The sequence below is a fragment of the Myxocyprinus asiaticus genome, chromosome 9 (genome assembly GCF_019703515.2).
Source record: "Myxocyprinus asiaticus isolate MX2 ecotype Aquarium Trade chromosome 9, UBuf_Myxa_2, whole genome shotgun sequence".
Classification (NCBI taxonomy): Eukaryota; Metazoa; Chordata; class Actinopteri; order Cypriniformes; family Catostomidae; genus Myxocyprinus; species Myxocyprinus asiaticus.
This window is the reverse complement of record NC_059352.1, coordinates 19,175,041-19,197,636: the sequence shown is the minus strand read 5'-3', so window position 1 is coordinate 19,197,636 and position 22,596 is coordinate 19,175,041. Positions and strand designations below refer to the sequence as shown.

Here is a 22,596-nt window from a genome sequence, read left to right as displayed (position 1 = left end):
CTCAGCTCCGTAGGCTCATACAATGCAATTGAATGGTGACCAAAATTTTGAAGCTCCAAAAAGCACATAAAGGCAGCATAAAAGTAATCGATACGACTCCAGTAAAAATGACTTAAATATTGATCTGTTTCTGAATTTTCATTTTTAGGTGGACTATTCCTTTTAACTGATTAGGCAGCAAGGCACGAAGTCAGCTGCCTACGTTTTCGAATACAGCCAATGATTCTTTTCAAACAAGTTTCCCTGTTTAAACACTTCCCCCATCATTCATTGGTCAGTCAAATCAGATAGCGCCGCCCCAAACATACCGCGATTTGATGAGCCAATGTGCTGTATCATGATGCTCAAACAAACAGAGCATTGATTTGATGTGCCACAGAGCTATATTGGTTACACTTTCTGGGGTAATCAGCCTAAAAATGGCTTACTTATACTGTAGTTGTCTCTGCATATTAAGCTGAGATAGGAGAACATATTTAGAAAAATTATACACTGTAGCTTTAATGCTGATGTATTACTAAATACTATCTGCATACTGTGCTAAAGAACTTTATTTTACACTGTACCTTGTCCTACCTTTAAATTTCAGTCTGTATTTCACTACTTTTCACGCTTGGGGCATTTCAAGTTGCTTTGTAGACATTATTTGAAATACTATAGATGAAGATCCTAAGTGGCCATAGGGATATACACTACCGGTCAAAAGTTTTGAAACACTTACTCATTCTTTATTATATATATATATATATATATATATATATATATATATATATATATATATATATATATATATATATTTTTTTTTCTTTTTTTTTTTTTTTTTTTTCACATTTTAGAATAATAGTAAAGTCATCAAAACTATGGAATAACACATGGAACTATGGGAATTATATTGTGACTAAACAAAATCCAAAATAAATCAAAACTGTGTTATATTTTAGCATCTTCAAAGTAGTCACCCTTTGTCTAGAATTTGCAGACATGTACTCTTGACATTTTCTCAACCAACTTCTTGAGGTATCACTCTGGGATGCTTTTTAAACAGTATTGAAGGAGTTCCCATCTATGTTGGGCACTTATTGGCTGCTTTTCTTTATTATTTGGTCCAAGTCATCAATTTAAAAAACTTTTGTTTTTTTTATTATTATTATTATTATTATTATATATATTTTTGTTTTATAATGAAATAAATTAATATGGTGGCACAATTATATTTTTGTCTACAAAACTAATTTCAAACATTTAAGCCAATGCCTTCAGATCAAAAGATTTTTAAGATCATGAGAAAAATTTCAGTCAAGTGTTTCAAAACATTTGACCGGTAGTGTACGTATATTAGGGGAATGGGGTAGCCTCAAACTCTCTGTACAGCCTGGCCCAGCATGCTTGATCCCAAACATGCTTTCATAAGCTTTTTCCATTGTGATTTAAGGCCTCAGGATATATAGAACACTGACCTTTCAAATAGCTGACTAGAACGCTTCACATTTTATTTTTTTTCTCATATGATAAGGCTATACCGAAGCATTCAATTGTCCTTTGTGAATTCTTTTGTCTGTGCCTCTACCTCTTGAAAATTGTAGTTAATCTTTTTTTATTGTTTCCTGAATAATAGCTCAATACTCAGCACTGACGTTATGTCTTAACACCTTCAAATGGTTTTAATTGAGAGACCTGCTCTTAAAAATTGCTAAGACAGATATTCAGTAATTGTTTTTTAGTACTTATGGGACAATGAGGAGGCTATCTGGGTTAACAATTATTTACATTTACATTTATTCATTCAGCAGACACCTTTATCCAAAGCGACTTACAAATGAGAAATACAGTAAAAGCGATTCGTCATAAATAGTCTATAACGTGTGAAGTGCTACAATACAAATATTCAAATTGCTCAGAGAATTACAAGTAGGGAGAAAGGTGAGAGACAGTGGTGAAAGAATGGAGTGAGAATTTGTTTAATTAAGAAAGAAGACGAAAGAAATGTCTTTAATTGTTTCCTGAAAATAGTTACAGAATCAGCTGCTCGGGTGGAGTTCAAAAGGTCATTCGACGAGCAAGGAATGGTAGAAGTGAAAGTGATTTTGTGCCTATGTGAGATTGTGAAGTTCACCCGCATATTGCTAGCTTCTGGAGGGCACATAGACTTGAAGTAGTGAGTGTAAATAGGGGGGCGCAGAACCAGTGGTTAAGGTGAGATATGGGAAATGGAAGTGAATAGGTGGCTCAGGTGTGTATGAGTTTTGTATGTTTGTGTGTGTGTGGCTGAATGATGGTTGATGGTTCACTGCTGACAAATCAATGAATGCCTGGGGGAAACCTATAATACGTAATGCAACATTTGGGCTGCTGCAATATTCTCTCATGGGTTACTGGCAGAAATGTGCACAGAACTGCCACCTCACCCCATAATGTATTCTCCACCAGCACTCATATCATATCAGCACCAGGCAGACCTCAAGGAAATGTACTTTGTGCTCTCCACACTATGTGGGAAAGTGCTTACTGTGACTGCTTTTAACACAGAGCATTATGGAATCCTAGATTAACCTTGCAATGATGTGACTAATTTGGTTAGAGTGACATCTCCCAGAGGCTCAGACGAGTATCTCTTGAGCTCTTCAAATAACCCTAAACAAGCATGCTTCTATACAATTCAGGAGGCAGTTAAGATCACTGATGATAAATAGCAGGTTGATTAGAGTCCATGTGTTTTTGTTGAAATAGTTTGATGTTAGTTGCTTTCCTGAGAATTCACAAAGAGTTCCATTCTTTATTAAATATGTCACTGAAACCTGGTCATTTCCTCTTTTGGTGCAATCTGTAAGATAAGTGACGGTTCACTGTGAAGTCTCTGTTAGGAAAAAAGAAAATACATCACTGAGCTAAGGTAATTAAGGAGTGAGTTAATCACTGATAAAGATCCCACCAGTTGCTAGTTGGAGGAAGAAATATGGTAGGTTCTAGTCAATGTTTGTTAATAAAAAAAATTAAACAAACACCTTTGCCTTTGGCCTAAAAACAGTTGTTTCATTGGTAACCCTTTACAATAAGGCTCAATCCTTTAAAATTAGTTAATGCATTAGGTATCATGTACAAACAATTAACAATGTATTTTTAAATATAATTAATCTTTGTAAATGTTAGTTAATAAAAATATCATTATTCATTGTTATTTTATGTTAGTTCATACTGCATTAACTAATGTTAACAAATACAACATTTGATTTTAAAAATGTATTACTACATGATGAAATTAACATGAACTATGATTAATAAATGTTTAATAAGTATTGTTCATTGTTAATTCATGTTAACTAATGTTGTTAACTAATGTTAACAAATGGAACCTTATTGTAAAGTATTACCATTTCATTAATGTGATGATTGTCATTTATGTGATACAACATATTCAGTGGCTTCAAAATGTATTGGACACTTATGCCACAAATAAAAATGTAGAAATTTCATTGTGGTGGATATCAAAAGAGCAAACCAAGTGGCATCTGATCTTTTCTCAGAACAAATTCAATTTTTCTGAGCCATTTTTGCCATTTCATCTATTGGTTCCAAAGTGATTTTTAGTGGATGTATGAATTCTGTTCCACTTAAGTTTACATAGGTGTCCTGGCAGAGTAAGTTGTTGTATAGACATGTTCCACTAAGTTTGACAACCAGAAAGTGTCCAGATACTTTTTGTCTTAATTTTGAGCAGTAGGCCTATAACGCTTATTTTAAACTCTTTTTAAAACCAATTTTATTTTTTTATTTTTTATGCTGTGCTTGGAAAGTATGCTCATGCAATCTGTCTTTAAAATAACTGCCACTTGATATTTTTTGGTTTGACCTACTGTAACTACTGTACAAATTATTTTGGGGCCATTGTATATCAATTCCCCGTTATGAATTTTCATTTAATCTTGTTAACTTCAAGCGTTAGTTCACCCAAAAATGAAAATTCTCTCATCATTTACTCAACCTCATGCCATCCCAGATGTGTACAACACTCTTTCTTCAGCAGAACACAAACAAAGATTTTTAGAAGAATATCTCAGCTCTGCTGGTCCATCCATACAATGCAAGTGGATAGTGATCAGCACTTTAAAGCTCCAAAAAGCACAGACAATTGTAGTAAAAGTAATCCATACGACTCCAGTGGTTAAATCAATGTCTTCTAAAGCGAAACGATCACTTTAAATGAGAAACAGATCAATATTTAAGTAATTATTACTATAATTGTTTACTTTTGGCCGCTCTCCGATGCGCATCCATGAGGAGACTCCGTACATGCTGCCCCTCGCATGACGTAGTGCATTGGCATGTTCACGCGAGAACTGATGCGATACAACTGGAAACGCAGCTTGATTTGTTTACAAGAAAGTGCTGTTCACATGCTTAATTGGGTTTGCTTTCATTTGAACATGCCAGCAAACTTACTCATGGATGCGCTTTGGAGAATGACCGGAGGTAAACAATTATAGTGAAAAGGACTTAAATATGGATCTGTTTCTCTGCCAAAGCAATTGTATCACCTTAAAAGACATTAATTTAACCAATGGAGTCATATGGATTACTTCTACTGCGACTGTCTGTGCTTTTTGGAGCTTTAAAGTGCTGATCACTTTCCACTTGCATTGTATGGACCTACAGAGCTGATATATTCTTCTAAAAATCTTTGTGTTCAGCAGAAGAAAAAAAGTCATACACATCTGGGATGACATGAAAGTTAGTAAATGATGAGAATTTTTATTTTTGGATGAACTATCCTTTTTATTTTACATTCCAAATGCTTTCCAAGAAAAGCATGCTTTCCTGGACCTTAAAAACATTGTGACATGTGGTTCTGAAATGATATGGGACTAGATGTATTTTTCTTATTCAAGTCACACTTTTTGACTTAAATAATATTCCCTTTATGCATTAGCAAAAGCTTTTAGATGTTATGCTAAACACCTTGTTTTAAAGGTGAAAGGAACATGTGCCCATTTCTTTAGGTTAAGGGTTTACTGTCTCATATTATGATGTTTGCTTTTTGTGCTCCAATGTCCTACTTTTCATCTTTGTACGGCCAAATATGGGCTGTTTTGCATTAATATATTTTACACAATTTATCCCACTGTACAGTCTTTGCCTCTATTCATTTACAGAGCATTGGAAGCAAAATAGCACCTTGTCAGCTCAGATACGCATCTAAGTCAGTTCCTTGATAACCCCAAAGCAAGCTAAATTGTTGAGCTTGTTTCCTACTATAAAGATGTAATTGTTTTTATGCAACACACAAATATGTATGCAAATGACAAAGGGATGGAATAATTTGGACTTGGAGCTCTTGTTTTTCTATCAGTGTTCCAGCAACTCAGAAGTAACACACATTTTTATTTTATTTTTTATTTTTTTTTATACTTTTATAATTCAATGTTAGTGCCACTCAATATAAGTATACTTTTGGACACTCTTAGGGTTGTCTTCAGATCAGTGATTTTGCCTTTAAGACCCCATGAAATCCAAATTGTTTTTGAGTTTTGTTGATTTTAGTCCATGTCTATTAGCTTTGGTGCGATCCGCATGCTATTCTAAACCTTAAAGTTGACAAAATTTACTTTTAGCACATATACGCATTTATGATTTACAGTCTTTCTATTCCGGGTACACTGACTGCAAATATTAATGACTCATGTTCAGTCAGTAATATGTTTGTTTAATCTAATATACTGACCAATATATAATTTTGAAATGATCAGCATTGGCCAATTATTGTGCCCAGTTTTCTTATTAACAGAATTATTAATTCCGTCTAAAATTAATCCCAAAATATACAGTACCTTGCACAATTTCTGTTTTCAAATGTCTTTTAGTGAATTTTGAGTTAAACTCGAAATTAAACAAGTGTAAAACAAGTGTTCATTTACTGTAAATGCAGAAATTTGATGTACAGTACTCTGCAAAAGTCTTAGGCACTGGTGAAACATGTTGCATTGTAAGGATCTCTTCAAAAATAATGTCATAAATAGTTTTAATTTATCAATTAATGTCATGCAAAGTCCAGTAAACATAAAAAAAGCTAAATCAATATTTGATGTGACCACCTTTGCTTTCAAAACAGCACCAATTCTCCTAGGTACTCATGGACACAGTTTTTCTTGGTTGTTGGCAGATAGGATGTTCCAAGCTTCTTGGAGAATTTTCCACAGTTCTTCTATCTGTTTTGGCTGTCTCAATTGCTTATATCTCTTCATTTAATCCCAGACTGACTCGATGTTCAGTAGGGGTCTGTGGGGGCCATGCTATCTGTTGTAGGGCTTCCTGTTCTTCTATTCTAATCTATTGTATTTACAAAAGTAATGTTTGAGAGTCTAAAATGTATATTTCCTATTGACACACTAAAGATATACATAACTATCTTAAGATAAATGTTTTTGTGAAACATCTTATGTGCCTAAGACGTTTGCACAGTACTGTATCTTATTTGCTGTTGTCAAATTGTATTATACAGTTGCTCACTGCTGGAGAGATTGTGGGGAGGGGATGACTAATCACACTTATATTGTAGACCTTTCCTAAACTGAGTGACTTTTGTGAAGAGGTGTTTAATGTAGCAGTTTTGTGGGTGGTGATAAATATAGACCCTGTGGTGGCTATTCTTGGGGCTAGTTTAAAAGAGTTTAAATAAAATTCTTCATAATTGTCTGTCCAATTATTGTACACATCTGATGAGGTGTATACTTAATAATATACCTTTCAAACAATAAGGCACAACTTCTACTCACTGCAAAATTATCTCATCATTTACGCACCCTCATGCCATCCAAGATGTGTATGACTTTCTTTCCTCTGCAGAACACAAACGAATGGTCACCATTCACTTGCATTGTATGGACCTACAGAGCTAAGATATTCTTCTAAAAATCATTGTTTGTGTTCAGCATAAGAAAGGAAGTCATACACATCTGGGATGGCATAAGGTTGAGTAAATGATGAAATAATTTTCATTTTCAGGTGAACTAGTCCTTAGGCCTGCGAAAAAAATAAAAATAACTAATAGCTAAAATAACTAAAACTACAGTCTTAACCAACACAAAATAGGTATTGTTTTAAAGCTTAGAAGCTCTTCTTTAACTGAACAAGTGCTTTGAAATTTGCAGACAAATCAGAAGTGATCTATTTTGACAATTTATTAAAAATGTTGCACTGTACATATTGTAATCTGTAAAAACATCAATCTAACATAAAAAACTCATCTAATAGCCATGTCATATGTTGTTGGAAAGCTCTCAAAGAGTAGAATACAACCAGCCTATTTGTTTTACTTACAGCGAGTAATAGCTAAGTATGTTTTTGACATACATGTTTCATGTGAACAGGTGTTGCTCATATGCCGTGTTTTCGCTTATAACTTCACGAAAAATAAACAGAACATAAAATTTCACATACCATTAATTGAGGAGTCGATTATATTTAAAACAAGACACAAAGTAATCGGATGTATAGATCATTAGATAACCCACATGAAGCACAATGTGCACACAGTGTCTGGCATCTTGCTATCTGGCTACAAACACGTTAGCTTTCCTGGATCAGATGACGTCATCGGAAATGCTCTAGGGTTATGGAAAGCTAAACCAATTGTATTTGGTTCAAATTGCTCAAACCGGTGGCGATAGTCCTCCATATTTGGGCAGAAAGTCAGGTGATCAATCACTCTAATTACTAATTAATGACACCAGGAGATGGGGCCAAGCACATTACGCTGACTTGATGATGACTCAAATGGCACAGAATGAAAGTCATTGTGACGAGGAGGAGGGCGGGGCTAATCAGCTGAGGAGAGGGATAAAGCCGAGCCGGATGCGGTAGTTCGGGAGAGAGAGAGCCACACGCAGCTGCCGTGTGTGTGTGTTTGTGTCTTTTTGTTTCATTAAATATTACTTTGTCTGTTCAATCGGTTCCCGCCTCCTCCTTGCCCATTTTAAACCCTGTTACACTCATGAAATCATGTCTCCATGCATGCAAACCTTTAGTTATTGTTGTGTTTGTATGTGTAATTAGTTATTATGTACAATTTTTATGTTTTATTTGTTTGGAGAAGCTTTTGGACACATATAGATGTTTTTGGACACTAGGATAAATAATTTTTTGTAACGCTATAACTTTTGATTGCTTTTTCGGAGCCACCGTATTTATATACAGAGATACAGTATATAATGTAAAATCAGAAAAAATAAGATAAAAGTAAATTTTTGGCTCAAATTTGTTTGTGATTTTTAGCAGTTTCTTAGGCTGAGAGTCTCAGAATTTATCATAATCGATGTCATTAAAAAAAATTAAACATTTTCTTTGCAATGATACCAAACATTTGACCCTCCTTTTTTTGTCGAGTTATAAGCCTTTAACTTTAGGTTTGACACTGAAACACTCCCAGAGCTGCACCATCCTCTTTTCCCTTGCTCTCATCTCATTTTTCTTTCTCAGGGGTTTTTGCTTAGTCAGAGGCTCCTCTTCTGTATGTCAGTGCAGGATTTACCTTTCTGTGCCATGAGACAGATTCACCTCACTGTAAAGTAGGATATAAATAGATTTCACTGAGGAATATTACAGTTAGGTTGTATCCTGTTCTGGGGAACCCAGGGAGGTTTTTAGTCCAATAGAAGTGTGGCAGCCTCATGCTCTGCCATATTGCCTCTCATTACTTAAGGACCCCAAGTCATATTTGTCATATTGGCACAGCTCTGATATCCTCACGCTAATATTATTCCTCCCTATGTGAATACAGCTCTCAGGGGAGATGCTTCCCACTGGAAGTCTAGACAACAAAGCATTTATGTGCCCTAATAAAGCTTTTTTTCTGTTTTTGCCGCAGGTTTATTATCATGTCTTTTACTGGCTGTTGAGACACAATAGTGTTTGTACCTTTAAACATTTAGCCATTAATTAGTTGAATGGTTGAGGAAAAACTCTCCTAAATGATTGTACATATTTGTTTTCTTGTTGTGTTCACAGCCAGGAAGTATGAAAGCGGAGAGTATTTAAATATCACAGGCATCACTCGGGATCAAGCAGGGGACTATGAATGTGGTGCAGAAAACGACATTGCTTCACCCGACACCAAGACTGTGAGAGTCACAGTCAACTGTGAGTATCATATACCTTTACCTCTGTTTCTTTTTGTTTACAGTCAGATAGCATGGAATTAAATTCACAATGACAACTAGGTTTTTTTCTCTCTCTTACTAAAGATACCAGCTCAATTCCAAAACCTAGTGAACTGCCTTGCTGTCTACTGCCTACACACCTTTATGAAAAGCCCAGCATAGCTGGTGACAAGTATTGTTGTATTTTGGATGATGGTCCCAAACAAGGGATGCTGGTGTTCTTGTTTCCCCACCATGGTAGGGTTGCACTAACTGTTTGTAAGGTCTTCCTTAAATTGGGAAGTAAAGTTCACACTAGGGGCTTACTAACTACAGTACAAGTTAACATGTAACTAACGCTGTTCTTAATTTGGTTGCACTATTTGTCCTTTAGGCAAGACTTGGTCTTTGGCCGTTGAGGCTAGTAGTTTGTTATCTCTCTGTAAAGTAATGGGTAGTCGCATTATCGCATAATATGACGCTTATTTGTATTGATCCAATAAGCAGGCTTCGAATTTGTAAACAAAATTGTTGAAAAGCAATTAATTTCTGTGTTATCTTGTTATGGTTGATGTTTCAAACTTATTTTGCCCAATATATAACTGTTAACAGTGATAAATTAAATTTCCATTGAAATACTATAGTAAAACTATCTGGATACAGTATACTGTATTAAAGCCATGGTTTCCGAAAAAAAAAAAAAAAAAAAACGGTTGCTTAAATTTATTTTCATTGTTACTACAATATTACTATGGTAAAACTAAAAACAAAAATAATAACAAAAACAAAACATGGTTAGCCTACAACAGTCAAAATTACTACAATATTACTATAGAAAAAATTTTTTACGCAAGTAACCAGGATGTTCCCTATCTGTCACTCACTCTACGTTGTGTCGATGTAGTGACACTAGGGGTCCCTATACGAAACGCCACAACTGGCTGAACTGTGTTACGTGAACTGGCGGTGTGTGACGGGCAGATCACTGTGTGCGTCGTAGCCAACACACCAGGCTGACACGTAATCTCCCCCAACGTAGTTATGAGTGTCGAACGGCCCTTTGGGGACAAGTCGACTACCCAAAAGATCAGTCGTGGCCTCTTTTCCCCTTCTTTTTTTCCACTCTCAAAAAAGAAGGTGGATTATCAGACTGGGCCGCCAGGTCTAGTTGGGGGTGTCCCTCCCAAGGGGAGGACACCGCGGAGACCACACCTCGCCCAAAGAGAGGGGGGGATATTTAAGTGGAAAAATACGTCATGTGGTCTTGCCGACCATGTGGAGAGTCTCAAGGTAGATCCTACCCATTGGGGGAGGAGTTACTACAAACATGGAGACTGTGGCAGAGGGGCTCTGCCCAAGGAAGACGCAGTTTGCCAACAGGGAAATGAATTAGCGGAAGATATATATCGCATGGGGTAACCTTACAGGAAACCACCACATGCGGAGCACCTACCCCAGAACAGGGCCCTTAGTTAGCACATGTACTGGGCCGGAAGCGAGTCTCTCCGAAAACTCGACTGCCACAGGACTTGGAGGAAGTCAACCAAGCAACATAGTTTGTGAACACTATTGGGAATTAATGGCGCATTAATGGCGTCTTCAGCTCAGAAGAGGTGAAAGGTGCTATGTGCAAGCGATACACCCGGCCGGCTATCCCGGGCTTATCCGCTTGTATTGCGTCCCACTACCTGGGATGAAACCGGTTCCACCCGGAGGTTGTAGAACCTTGCAAAGGTGTTGGGTGTTGCTCAGCCCCTGGCCAGGGCCCAGGAGGCCGCTACACCTCTGGTAGAATGGACTCGTAGCCTTACCGGGGCAGCACGTCCTGGGCATGATAAGCCATAGCTATGGTGTCAATAAGCCAGTGGGCGATCCTCTGCTTGGAGACAGTGCTTCCTTTCCGCTGTGCACCAAAGCAGACAAAGAGCTGCTCAGAGATCCTAAAGCTCTGCATACGATCCAAATAGATGTGTAAAGCCAAGGGGGGGGGGCTGTTGCGAGGAGCATGAGGTCCAAGAACCATGTCTGGGTGGGCCAGTGGGGTGCTACCAAGATGACCTGCTCCTCGTCCTCCCTGACCTTGCACAGAGTCTGTGCAAGTAGGCTCACTGGGGGAAACACATATTTGTGCAGGCCAGGGGGCCAGCTGTGTGCCAGCGCATCTATGCTGAGGGGGGCCTCATTCTGGGCATATCAGAGCGGGCAGTGGGAGGATTCTTGGGAGGTGAACAGGTCCACCTGTGCCTGTCCGAATCGACTCCAAATCAGCTGGACCACCTGAGGGTGGAGTCTCCACTCTCCCCTGAGGGTAACCTGCCGTGACAGCACGTCCGCTGTAGTATTGAGGTTGCCCGGGATGTGAGTGGCTCGCAGTGACTTGAAGTGCTGCTGGCTCCAGAGGAGGAGACGGCGGGCGAGTTGTGACATACAATGAGAGCGCAGACCGCCTTGGCGGTTGACATATGCTACCGTTGCCGTGTTGTCTGTCCGAACTAACACGTGCTTGCCCTGGATCAACGGCCAGAACCTCTGCAGTGCGTGCAGAATTGCCAACAACTTGAGGCAGTTGATGTGCCAATGCAGTCGTGGGCCCGTCCACAAGCCGGCGGCTGCGTGCCCGTTGCAAACAGCGCCCCATCCCGTTTTGGAGGCGTCTGTCATGACCACGACACTGCTGGAGACCTGTTCTAGGGGAACACCTGCCCGTAAAAACGAGAGGTCGGTCCAAGGGCTGAAAAGATGGTGACAGACAGGCGTGATGACCACGCGATGTGTCCCGCGGCACCATGCCCATCTCGGAACTCGAGTCTGAAGCCAGTGCTGAAGAGGTCTCATATACATCAACCCGAGCGGGGTGGCCACCGCTGAGGATGCCATATGCCCTGGAGCCTCTGAAAGAGTTTCAGTGGAACCACTGTTTTCTGTTTGAACGCTTTCAAACAGGCCAGCACCGACTGGGCGCTCTCGTTCGAGAGGCATGCTGTCAAAGAGACTGAGTCCAACTCCAAACTGAGGAAAGAGATGCTCTGAACCGGGAGGAGCTTGCTCTTTTCCAAGTTGACACGAAGCCCTAGTCGGCTGAGGTGTGAGAGCACCAACTCCCTGTGTGCACCTGTCCCGAGAGTGAGCTAGGATTAGCCAGTCATTGAGATAGTTGAGAATGCAAATGCCCACTTCCCTTAACGGGGCAAGGGCTGCCTCTGTGACCTTCGTGAAGACACGAGGAGACAAGGACAGGCCAAAAGGGAGGACCTTGTACTGATACGCCTGACCCTCAAATGCAAATCGCAGGAAGGGTCTGTGTCGAGGTAGAATCGGGACATGGAAGTACGCGTCCTTCAGGTCTACCGCCGCGAACCAATCTTGATTCCGGATGCTCGCCAGAATGCGTTTTTGCGTCAGCATCTTGAACGGGAGTCTGTGTAAAGCCCAGTTCAGTACTCGCAGTTTCAAGATTGTGAGAACATGAACCATCCATGTATGCTGCCTCCATGTGGGTCACACCCAGACACGAAAGACAGCGATCATGACTGTCTGAAGTTGAGAGGTAATGACCGCAACCAGGAATAACAGCCGCTGAAATGCGCCATCAGATCCAGCAGAGGTGAATGAACAGTAGGAATTCAGCTCAATGAGCATGACCGTTCGGCTCCGAAGAGAAAATCTGAATGAGTGGTTGCATACCAGCTCCTTTTATACCCGTATATCCGGGGGAGTGGCATGCAAATACCACTCGCCAATTTTCATTGGCCTTTTACCAAAGACCTGAGGTGTCTCGGGCTCCTAAGAGTGACTCCTAGTGTCACTACATCGACACAACTTCAAGTGAGTGACAGATAGGGAACAATGTGAGTTTATTGCGAGGGAACGCAAACCTTTGCGAGGGCATGCACAGCTTATTGCAAGGGCACGCAAAACTATTTCAGAAAACAAATTCCAGCCCTGTCCTCAAAGGGGCTCCGTAACATTTCAACTAAGTGTAATAGTGCAACACTCAAATATTTAATTGAATATAAGTTGTAAATAAGTGACCATTTACACCACAGCTAGGCTAACTTGTAACTTACGCACAACTGGTGAAAACAGCCGCAGTCTTCACACTTCACACAAAAATGAAAATTCTGTCATTATGTACTCACCCTCATGTTGTTCCAGACCAGTCTAACTTATTATTATTATTATTATTATTATTTTTTTTTGTGAAACACAAAAGTAGTAAGGCGGTATGTTAGTCTTAGTCACCATGGGCATTCATTGCATCTTTTTTACATGACATACAGTACAATTAAAGTGAATGGTGATTGAGGCTGTCATACTGCGTTCTGCAAAATGCATTATTAAATTGCCTTCTGCACTAACTATGCCTGGATTCAGGCTTAGAATTTGGCCAAAACAAGGTATCTTAGAGGCAGCATAATTAAGTTGTCTACCTTTTGGAAAGTTGTTCTTGTTGGGAGTGTGCCTTAAAATGCCTCTGTAGGCAGCTCGCTAGATTTTGAAGCATAGCTACAGTCTTCTTTATCTCCAAGGCGGACTGGGGTGGAAACTACAATAGAATTCATGGTACTGGAGTTTCTTAATATTTAATGAGAGAATTCCCTTTTTGTCTAAGATGGGATGATTAACTTTCTGTGAGGAACGGTCTCACTGTTATAAGGAGTCTTCTATTATGCAGGTAATGAGTCTCTCAAAGTGTGAAAAGACAGTAATGAGCACTCCAAGCATTAATGAATTATACTGACTTTACCCATCATGCTCATAGTGAAGATTTGCCCCCCTCTGAATGCAGGGAATGGACACTTAACAATTTCTCTTCCCCTTCTTTTCTCTTTTAAGTCGTTTTGTCTCATCTGCAGTCACCGGGATCATTAATCCTTAGTCTCCGTATATACCATATGCTGAATCACACCACAGTGAGGGCACATAAATCAGATATCCTGACTCTAACACCCGAATAAATGTGGCGTTCAGGCAATCAAATGCCGGCTCCCTTTGCTATCACACAAACACAGACTAATGGGCAGATAACCACTTGGAAATGTCAAGATTTCATCTGGAATGGCTGGATGACAAAGATGAAGTCATAAGTCATATCACATCTCCACCCTGTCGATTGTATTGACACTCTCTAATGAGGAGTGAAGCTGAGAAGATAGAGGAACAGATCATTGCTGTGTCAGCTGTTCCTCAATACTGCAGCTGATTGATTGCTTTCAATGGGCTATTAATTAATTTCATAGGCACTATTTTTATACTACTCTATATACAGTATGTGCAGGTGTTTGTTGGGGGTACGTCATGCACTTACACTATACTATATATCCTCATGCACTATATACATATATATTGTAATATATATACAGGTATATATATATATGTATATGTATCAACCTTGATGACCAAATTTAGAAACGTGAATGCATGATATTTGCAACAACATTTTAGACATGCTTTTTAACTATAATAATTATGTAACTTGCAGACATTTTCAAAGATTAAAAAAATAATAATAATAATTAGGCTGGGCATTCAAAATCCACTTGGCTCAAAAATCAAGTAGGCATAAAACTTCTGCATGTGATTATGCATGTTTTACAATGACAGTTAATGGAAGCAGTAACAGCAGCCCTTGTTCTCTCTGAAACACTCTGTTTTAAAGCAGAAATGGCACAGACCTTGCTATAATCCCAGTGCATTAATCAAAGCACTTTCACCCACTAAAGCTGGATGCCTTGAGCTCTGAAAAATTAGCTGGAATGGAGGTGCCAATGCTGAAATTAGAGGAGAAGTGTTATCTCACCAATATGGCCCAAAATAAATGTGAGAAGGATGCAGAAGGACTACTCTGCCAGTGCATATTTCCTTTCTAGAAGAAATCCTTGTTGTGAAATGTGCAGAGCTAATAGGATTTTATTTAACCACTTTACAGTACTCAGATTTCTCTGTGATGCTGTCTTGACAGTGTCTGAATCATAGCATAGTTATGTGCCATACTGTATTTCATGATTTCATGATATTGTTGGCACTTTCCAGATACAGTATATGATACAGTTTGGTGTCCGATGATTTATTTATTTATTTATTTATTTATTATTATTTGTTCATTTGTAAGCATTAGAGGACACATTTTTAAAACAATTGTGAAAAAATTAACCTGTATGTAACATCAAAAGTAGTTTTAAACACATCAAATGTCTGTACCCTATCACCTGTTTTGGCCTGTCCTACCTCAGAGTTCTAGACCTTCTTGACGGTGTCCAACAGTTAAAATAAAACAGCTATGTAATAATTATGACATAATCTGTTGAATTTGTATTCAATTCATTATTTTATTTAACTGAATTTAATTACCAGAAACATTTTGCTTGCAACCCTGTTATCGCATGTTATAATTTTAACATTCCTTAAAATTGTGACACCCTAGAAGAAACATCATTTGGACCTTTTCTATAATATGGTCCAGCTCAACCATGCAACCCAAGTCCCCAATAAGAAATAAATATCAAAACAAATATTTTCTTAAATTTATGGGGAAGTTTAACAACTACAAACCAATTTTTTGTCTCAAACTAGCCCCTACTCTGTGATTGCTTAATTAAGTCTACATTTGCAACCCTGTTACCCAGTCTGGTGTATTTGGCCTGTCACTGTGGTGGTACTCTCAAGGGCACCTTTTTTACCTCTAGTTTAAATGTATAACTCGTTTTGGGTACATAATTGTACCCTAAAAACCTATTGTGCACATTTAGACATACATTAAAAAATATATATATTTTGTGGTGAAGTAAATATAGCAGAAAAGATTAAGTCCTTTCTACATTAAATAAGTTAGTTTAGTGTGAACTTGAAAATATTAAGTAAATTCTACATTTGACTTAAATTCAAACAGGTAAAAAATGTATGCTGTAGTTTATAAATAAATATTATTCTTAATAGTTTATCTTTACAATGCATCACATGTGTCAATCTAAATGTAGAAGAGCATGTCTAATTTATTTGCTAATTTGAGTAAATTTCACAGGTAAACAAAATAAGTAGATTTTACTGATGTTCCCAGCATGCACCAGGCTTGAATAATTAATGAGCCTGCATGGCTTCACTGTTTTCTTTCATTTTTATTTACACTGTTTTATTGTTGATTTTGCTGTTACATTTGTAAGGCAGAAGTTTATTTTCTACTCAACTTACCTGTTCCTGATCAAATAAATTACCTTTTCATTGTTACAGTCGTGTTTTGCGTACCAAGTGTTGAGGTCTGTGTTCACAGCCCTGTATCTTGTTTTTATTGATAATGCAAGTAATGCAAGGTGATGTTGTCTAAAAGACTATAAAGCATGTGTTATGCTTCCCTGTGTCATGTGGTAAATGATTAAACACATGTTTGTAAGGAAAGTTCAAAATGTGAAATGTTCTTGTCAAGTCAAGTCATTTTTATTTGTATAGCACCTTTCACAACACACATCATTTCAAAGCAGCTTTACAGAAGATCATGCATAAACAGAAAATGAAACTGTAATATCTATAATGTCTTAGAGTCATCATTGTGTAGTCTGATAAAATACGATTGTGAATTGTGTGTAAAAATAAGTAATTAAATAATAATTGTATTTATAACCCCATAAACCACATTTCTAATAAAATGTTAATTTAAATTTTACCAAATGTACATCAGATTTGTAAGTAAAAGTTATTGTATTAATGAAATGTTAAGTTAAAGTTACTCACTCAATTTAATCAATATTATGTCATTAAGCAGATTTTACTTAATTTTATACCATAAAAATTTACTTAAAAAACTATGTGCAAAAAGTTGCACAAGTTCATCTTAAATTAATCTTACTGCTGTTTTATTTATTTTTTTTCAGTGTACATTTACATTTTTTGTTTTTTTGTTTTACCTCTGTGAACAAATAAAGAAATAATTCCTTTTTGAGGGTACAAATATGTACCCAAAAAAAAGGGTACCATCCCAGAGACAGCTTTGTACCTTTAACGGTACTTTTTTCTGAGAGTGTATTTATCAATGTATTATTCAATTTATAAATTATGTTGATTAAATCTTGATGTTTATTTAATGTTTATTGCTAGAAAATTACAAATTAGGGTTTTAAAATGTATTTGGCACATCTCATATTTTGGTAACAGGGTTGCAGAATTGCAAACCATATATACTGTAAAATAATTATAAAATAAAACAGTTCCTGAAGTTAATGATCAGGAGTTTCACAAGGTTAACCAGCTCCTCTCACTGACTACAGTATATGCTGAAATAAAGAAAGATTTTAAAAAAAAAAGTTTCAGACCCTGTTTTGCATCTTATTTGTTTCCATTGTGTAGTTTGCCAATTACTTTCAAGTAGGTTAGTTGTAAACAAGATTTACACAAAATTATGAAAACCATGTTTGTGTGGACAGAAGTGTTTATAATGTGACAATGGAGACACCTTTCTTTGTATTTGAAGTTTTATTAACCTAACACGACTGCAGATGTGACTCGACTGTGACATTTCAAGGGTAATCAGTATAATTAAATACACGCTAAAATAATCCGGTTTGAAAATAATTACAGCTTTTAGGTAAGTGAGGAACTGACCTTCAGGTTAATTGCAGATTATGACCACTAATTGAAATAAGCTAATTTATTTGATGAACACTAATTCTGTGTATGTGTATTTTAATGCATTTAATGCATGTATTTGTTAGTCATAACTTTATTAAAGCCACAAGGACTTGCCTTGCTTCGGCTCAATGTTACAGCAGTCCTTTTCGCTGCTGCATTCAGCTCAGAAATACAAAGTTAGTGTATAAATCATGAATAGGAAATTTTTTTGCTTTTCAAGCACTTAGATCGTGAAGATCTAGATGAAAACCTACAGGTCAATGCCAGAATATGCATTTTTTTCTGGTATATATTAATAACAAAAGCCTAATGGACCTGTGTGTAACCAACACCTTGAATCAATTACTTATATTGTTGATGCTCATTCCCTTGTGAGTCCTCAGATAGTTTACTGTCAGCATTCTGTGAAAGTCATGTAGATCACTCAGCTAACTGCAATAGTATTAACACTTTAAAATCTCCTATTTACACTGTGCCCTTCATATGTAACCTTTTAATGCAAAAACATTTGTCCTGTTAGTGTGCAGTGGTTTGGGGGAAAAAAAATAGTGCCAATACAGTTAAAACAATTGCTCAGACAGTTTGATTGTATAGACCAACCCTATGTCAACGTCACCACTTATGTCACACGCGGAAGTGGTGGCCAGAACCGTGCGCGAACAATAAACTTTTGTCGGATTCCGTTGTTGAAAAATTATTTCGAGGGTTCTCGTAGACGGCTCAGGCTTCAAGCCATCAACAGAGCTGATAGCAGCAAACATTTATAGCGAACATTATTTCAGGTATCTTATTAACTCATATCATTATAATAATTATATAGCTAAGAAAATGTATTTATGATTGTCACGAACTCAAGGACTCCTCCTGCTCACCACCAGAGGTCCCTCTCGCCCGAGTTCTGAGGGCACCTCGAACTACATTTCCCAGCCAACCTGGACTGATTACACTCACACCTGTTCCCTATTTCATAGACTATTTAAGTGCTGTTCAAACAGTAATCATTGCGAAGTCTTGTTTTGGTCCTGCTAACATTTCTGAGCGTTTACCTCTGTTTATACTGCCTGCCTGCCTGCCTGCACTTGCACCTGCGCCTGCGTTTGACTTCTTCTGCTTGTTTTCCACCGTTTGATACTCTGCTGCCTGCCTTGTTTACCCATTGTTTTCCTGGACTGTTACTGTGATTGTTTGCTGCCTGCCCTAACCATTGCCTGTTTATTACTACGTCTCTCATCTGCCTACTCTGTTCCATTACTGGTGATTTACCCTGCCTGTCTGTTTATGAGTTGCACATTTACTATTAAACCGCATATGAATCTTAACCTCTGTTCTCCGGAGTCTGTGTTACAGAAGACTTCGCCAACTAAAGATCCAGCGGTGCTCCAGCAATTGTCTACTGAAGTTTTCGCTCAAGCTAATGTGTTGGCTGCCAACCAACAGCAACTCACCTGGCTGACCGCTTCTACGGAGGAATTAGTAATGATCTTACAAAACCTCCGCATTCATGCATCGGACCAACCGCCACACGTATCTCAACCCATTCTGGTGAATAACCCTCCTTCTCCGAACACATTCACTGCCAACCCATGTCTTGCTTTTCCGGAGAAGTTTGATGACACATCAGCTAAGTGCAAGGGGTTTTTGATGCAGTGTTCGATGTTTGTGAAGCAGCAATCCACGCTATATCCCACTGATGACAGCTGCATTTCTTTTGTCTGCTCCTTATTAACCGGAAGGACTCTGGACTGGGCTACCACCATATTGTCTTGTGAGGGTTCGAGGTTCACCACCTTTAATGATTTTCTCCTGCGATTCCGAGAAGTATTCAAACATCCCGAGGGAGGAAAGAATGCTGGTGAGCTTTAACTTTCACTCCAACAGGGGAAGGACACCGCTGCCGAGTATGTGCTTACCTTCCGTACTCTCACCACTCAGACTGTATGGGTAGAGGACACACTCAAGTTGCTTTTCCAAAGGGGACTCAATCTGGAACTGCAATCCGAGCTGGCATGCCGTGATGAAGGGAGAACCCTGGGCCAGTTTATTGACCTAGCAATTCGCCTTTTTAATCTCGAAGACCAGTCCACATTTCTGCTGTCACTTCACAGACCACATCCAGCACTGGTGGAACTGAACCCATGCAGATTGGGCACGCTCATCTGACGTCAGAGGAGAGAGAATGCCGCCAGTCCAATCATCTAAACCGGCGGTGAGTGACGTCTTGACTCCTCTTTTCACTTCTTCCTGGATTAAAGTACCCGTCACTATAACTGGTTGTCAGAACATAATCACCACCCAAGCCATGATCGATTCTGGTGCCGCAGGCAATAATTGATGAGGGCTTAGCCAAGAGGTTCGAGATACCACTAATCCCCTGTGAATCTCCTTTGGCAGTGGTAGCGTTAGATGGATGCCCCCTGGGATCCGGCCATGTTCACTTCACCACTACGGACATCACCCTCCAAGCTGGCACTATTCACACTGAAAGAACATGCCTCTATATCATTCATTCTCCTCACAACCCTGTAATACTTGGATTACCATGGCTTCAACATCACAATCCTCAAATCTCTTTCCGTGAAGGACAGATTTCCTGGTGGGACTCAACTTGCTTCTCCAGCTGCCTAAAGCCCATTTCACCTGTTTTCATCAGATCCACTACTGTCACGGAGGTTCCCTCTTCAGTGCTCAAACTACCCTCTGAGTATGACGATCACGTTGAAGCCTTTAGTAAGGCCAAAGCCTCTCAACTTCCTCACTGCTCCAGTGATTGTGCTATTGAACTGTTGCCCAGCACTACATTACCCTGAGGTAGGATCTTTCCTTTGTCTGAACCCGAGTCTGAGGATATGAAGAACTGCATTGAGGAAGAACGGACAAAGGGCTTCATCTGACCATCCACCTCACCCGTGGCAGCCGGGTTCTTCTTCGTTGTCAAGAAGAATGGCGGGCTTCATCCTTGCATTGATTACCGCGCTCTCAATGACATTACAGTAAAGTTCCGTTATACTTTACCTCTGGTCCCAGCAGCATTTCAACAGTTACGCACCGCAGGATACTTCACCAAGCTCGACCTTCGCAGTGAATACAATCTCATACGCATCCTGGAGGGGGACGAATGGAAGACAGCATTCTCCACCAGCAGTGGCTACTACGAATATCTGGTCATGCCTTTTGGACTGGCCAACAGTCCTTCGGTCTTCCAGTCATTCATTAATGATGTCTTTAGAGACATGCTTAACTGGTGGGTTATTGTCTACATCGATGATATCCTCATTTATTCAAACTCTCTGAAGGAACACATCACCCATGTTCAAGCAGTCCTTCAGCTTCTAATCCACCACCAACTCTACGCCAAAGCCAAGAAGTGTTAGTTGCATCAGACCTCTGTGTCTTTCCTTGGCTACGTCATCAGCCCAGAGGGGGTCACATGGATGACAGCAAGGTACGTGCAGTACTAAACTGGCCTCAACCTACTTACGTGAAAGAGTTGCAATGCTTCCTGGGGTTTGCCAATTTCTACAGGCGATTTATCCGAAATTTCAGTTCAGTCGCTGCTCCGCTGACGTCCATGATAAGGGGAGGGGGCTCCAAACTGTGTTGGTCTGAAACGACCCTCCAAGCCTTCAAGAACCTGAAGTCTCGCTTCACCTCCACTCCCATCCTGCACCATCCTGACCCCAACACTCCTTTCATGGTTGAAGTGGACGCCTCAATCACGGGAATCGGAGCCATTCTCTCACAACATCCTGCCTGAAACTCTACCCTTGCGCATACTTTTCCCGTAAGCTATCTTCTGCTGAGCAAAACTACAATGTGGGCAACTGAGAATTGCTGGCTATGAAAGCGGCGCTAGAGGAATGGCAACATTGGCTGGAGGGGGCGAGACATCCTTTCCTCGTGTTAACAGACCATCGAAACCTAGAATATTTATGCTCTGCTAAAAGACTGAATCCTAGGCAGGCTAGGTGGGCGTTGTTCTTTACTCGATTCAGTTTCACCATTACCTATCGTCCAGGTTCCAAAAATTCCAAAGCCGATGCTCTCTCTCATCCGTTAGAGTCTGACACTCAGAACCAAACATCTGAACCCATCATCCCCACATCTCTAATCTTGGCTCCTTTTAAATGGGATATTATGACGAGATCACCCAAGCTCAGATTCAGGACCTGACTTCTCCTGACTGCCCTCCTGAGAAATCCTATGTTCCACGAATCCTTCAGGAAAAACACTGCAATGGGTCCATACTTCCACCAGTTCCGGACACCCAGGTATCGCAGCCACACTACAACTGCTTCGAAACCATTTCTTATGTCAACAACTGTCCCATCTGTGCAGCAAACAAATCCTCCAGGCAACTTCCTGCAGGACTCCTCTGACTCTCAAGGTAACACCGTCATTCTTACTATCATTGATCGATTCTCCAAGTGATGTCGATTAAACCCTCTGCCCAAGCTCCCCACAGCCTTTGAGACTGCAGAACATCTCATGCATCAGGTGTTTCACTTCTACGGACTACCGGAAGATATCGTCTTCGACAGGGGTCCACAGTTTTCATCCCGGGTCTGGAAGGCGTTCTTTCCAACAACATCAGTCTCACTTCAGGTTACCATCCTCAATCAAATGGCCAGACCGAGCGCTTAAACCAGGATATCATGCGCTTTCTCAGAATGTATTGTCACGAACTCAAGGACTCCTCTTGCTCACCACCAGAGGTCCCTCTCACCTGAGTTCTGAGGGCACATCGAACTACATTTCCCAGCATGCCAACATGGACTGATTACACTCACACCTGTTCCCTATTTCATAGACTATTTAAGCGCTTTTCAAACAGTAATTATTGCAAAGTCTT

The 22,596-nt window shown here is 39.4% G+C and overlaps 1 protein-coding gene across 4 annotated transcripts in view; it reads left to right on the top strand.

Moving 5' to 3' along the window:
* Nucleotides 1–22,596, top strand: part of negr1 (neuronal growth regulator 1) — a 308,138-nt gene that overhangs the window by 131,690 nt on the left and 153,852 nt on the right. For all 4 annotated transcript variants that reach the window (XM_051705954.1, XM_051705953.1, XM_051705952.1 and 1 more), the window contains exon 4: nt 8,998–9,129. In XM_051705954.1, the coding sequence (XP_051561914.1) occupies nt 8,998–9,129 (132 nt within the window). The remainder of the gene's footprint in view (nt 1–8,997; nt 9,130–22,596) is intronic.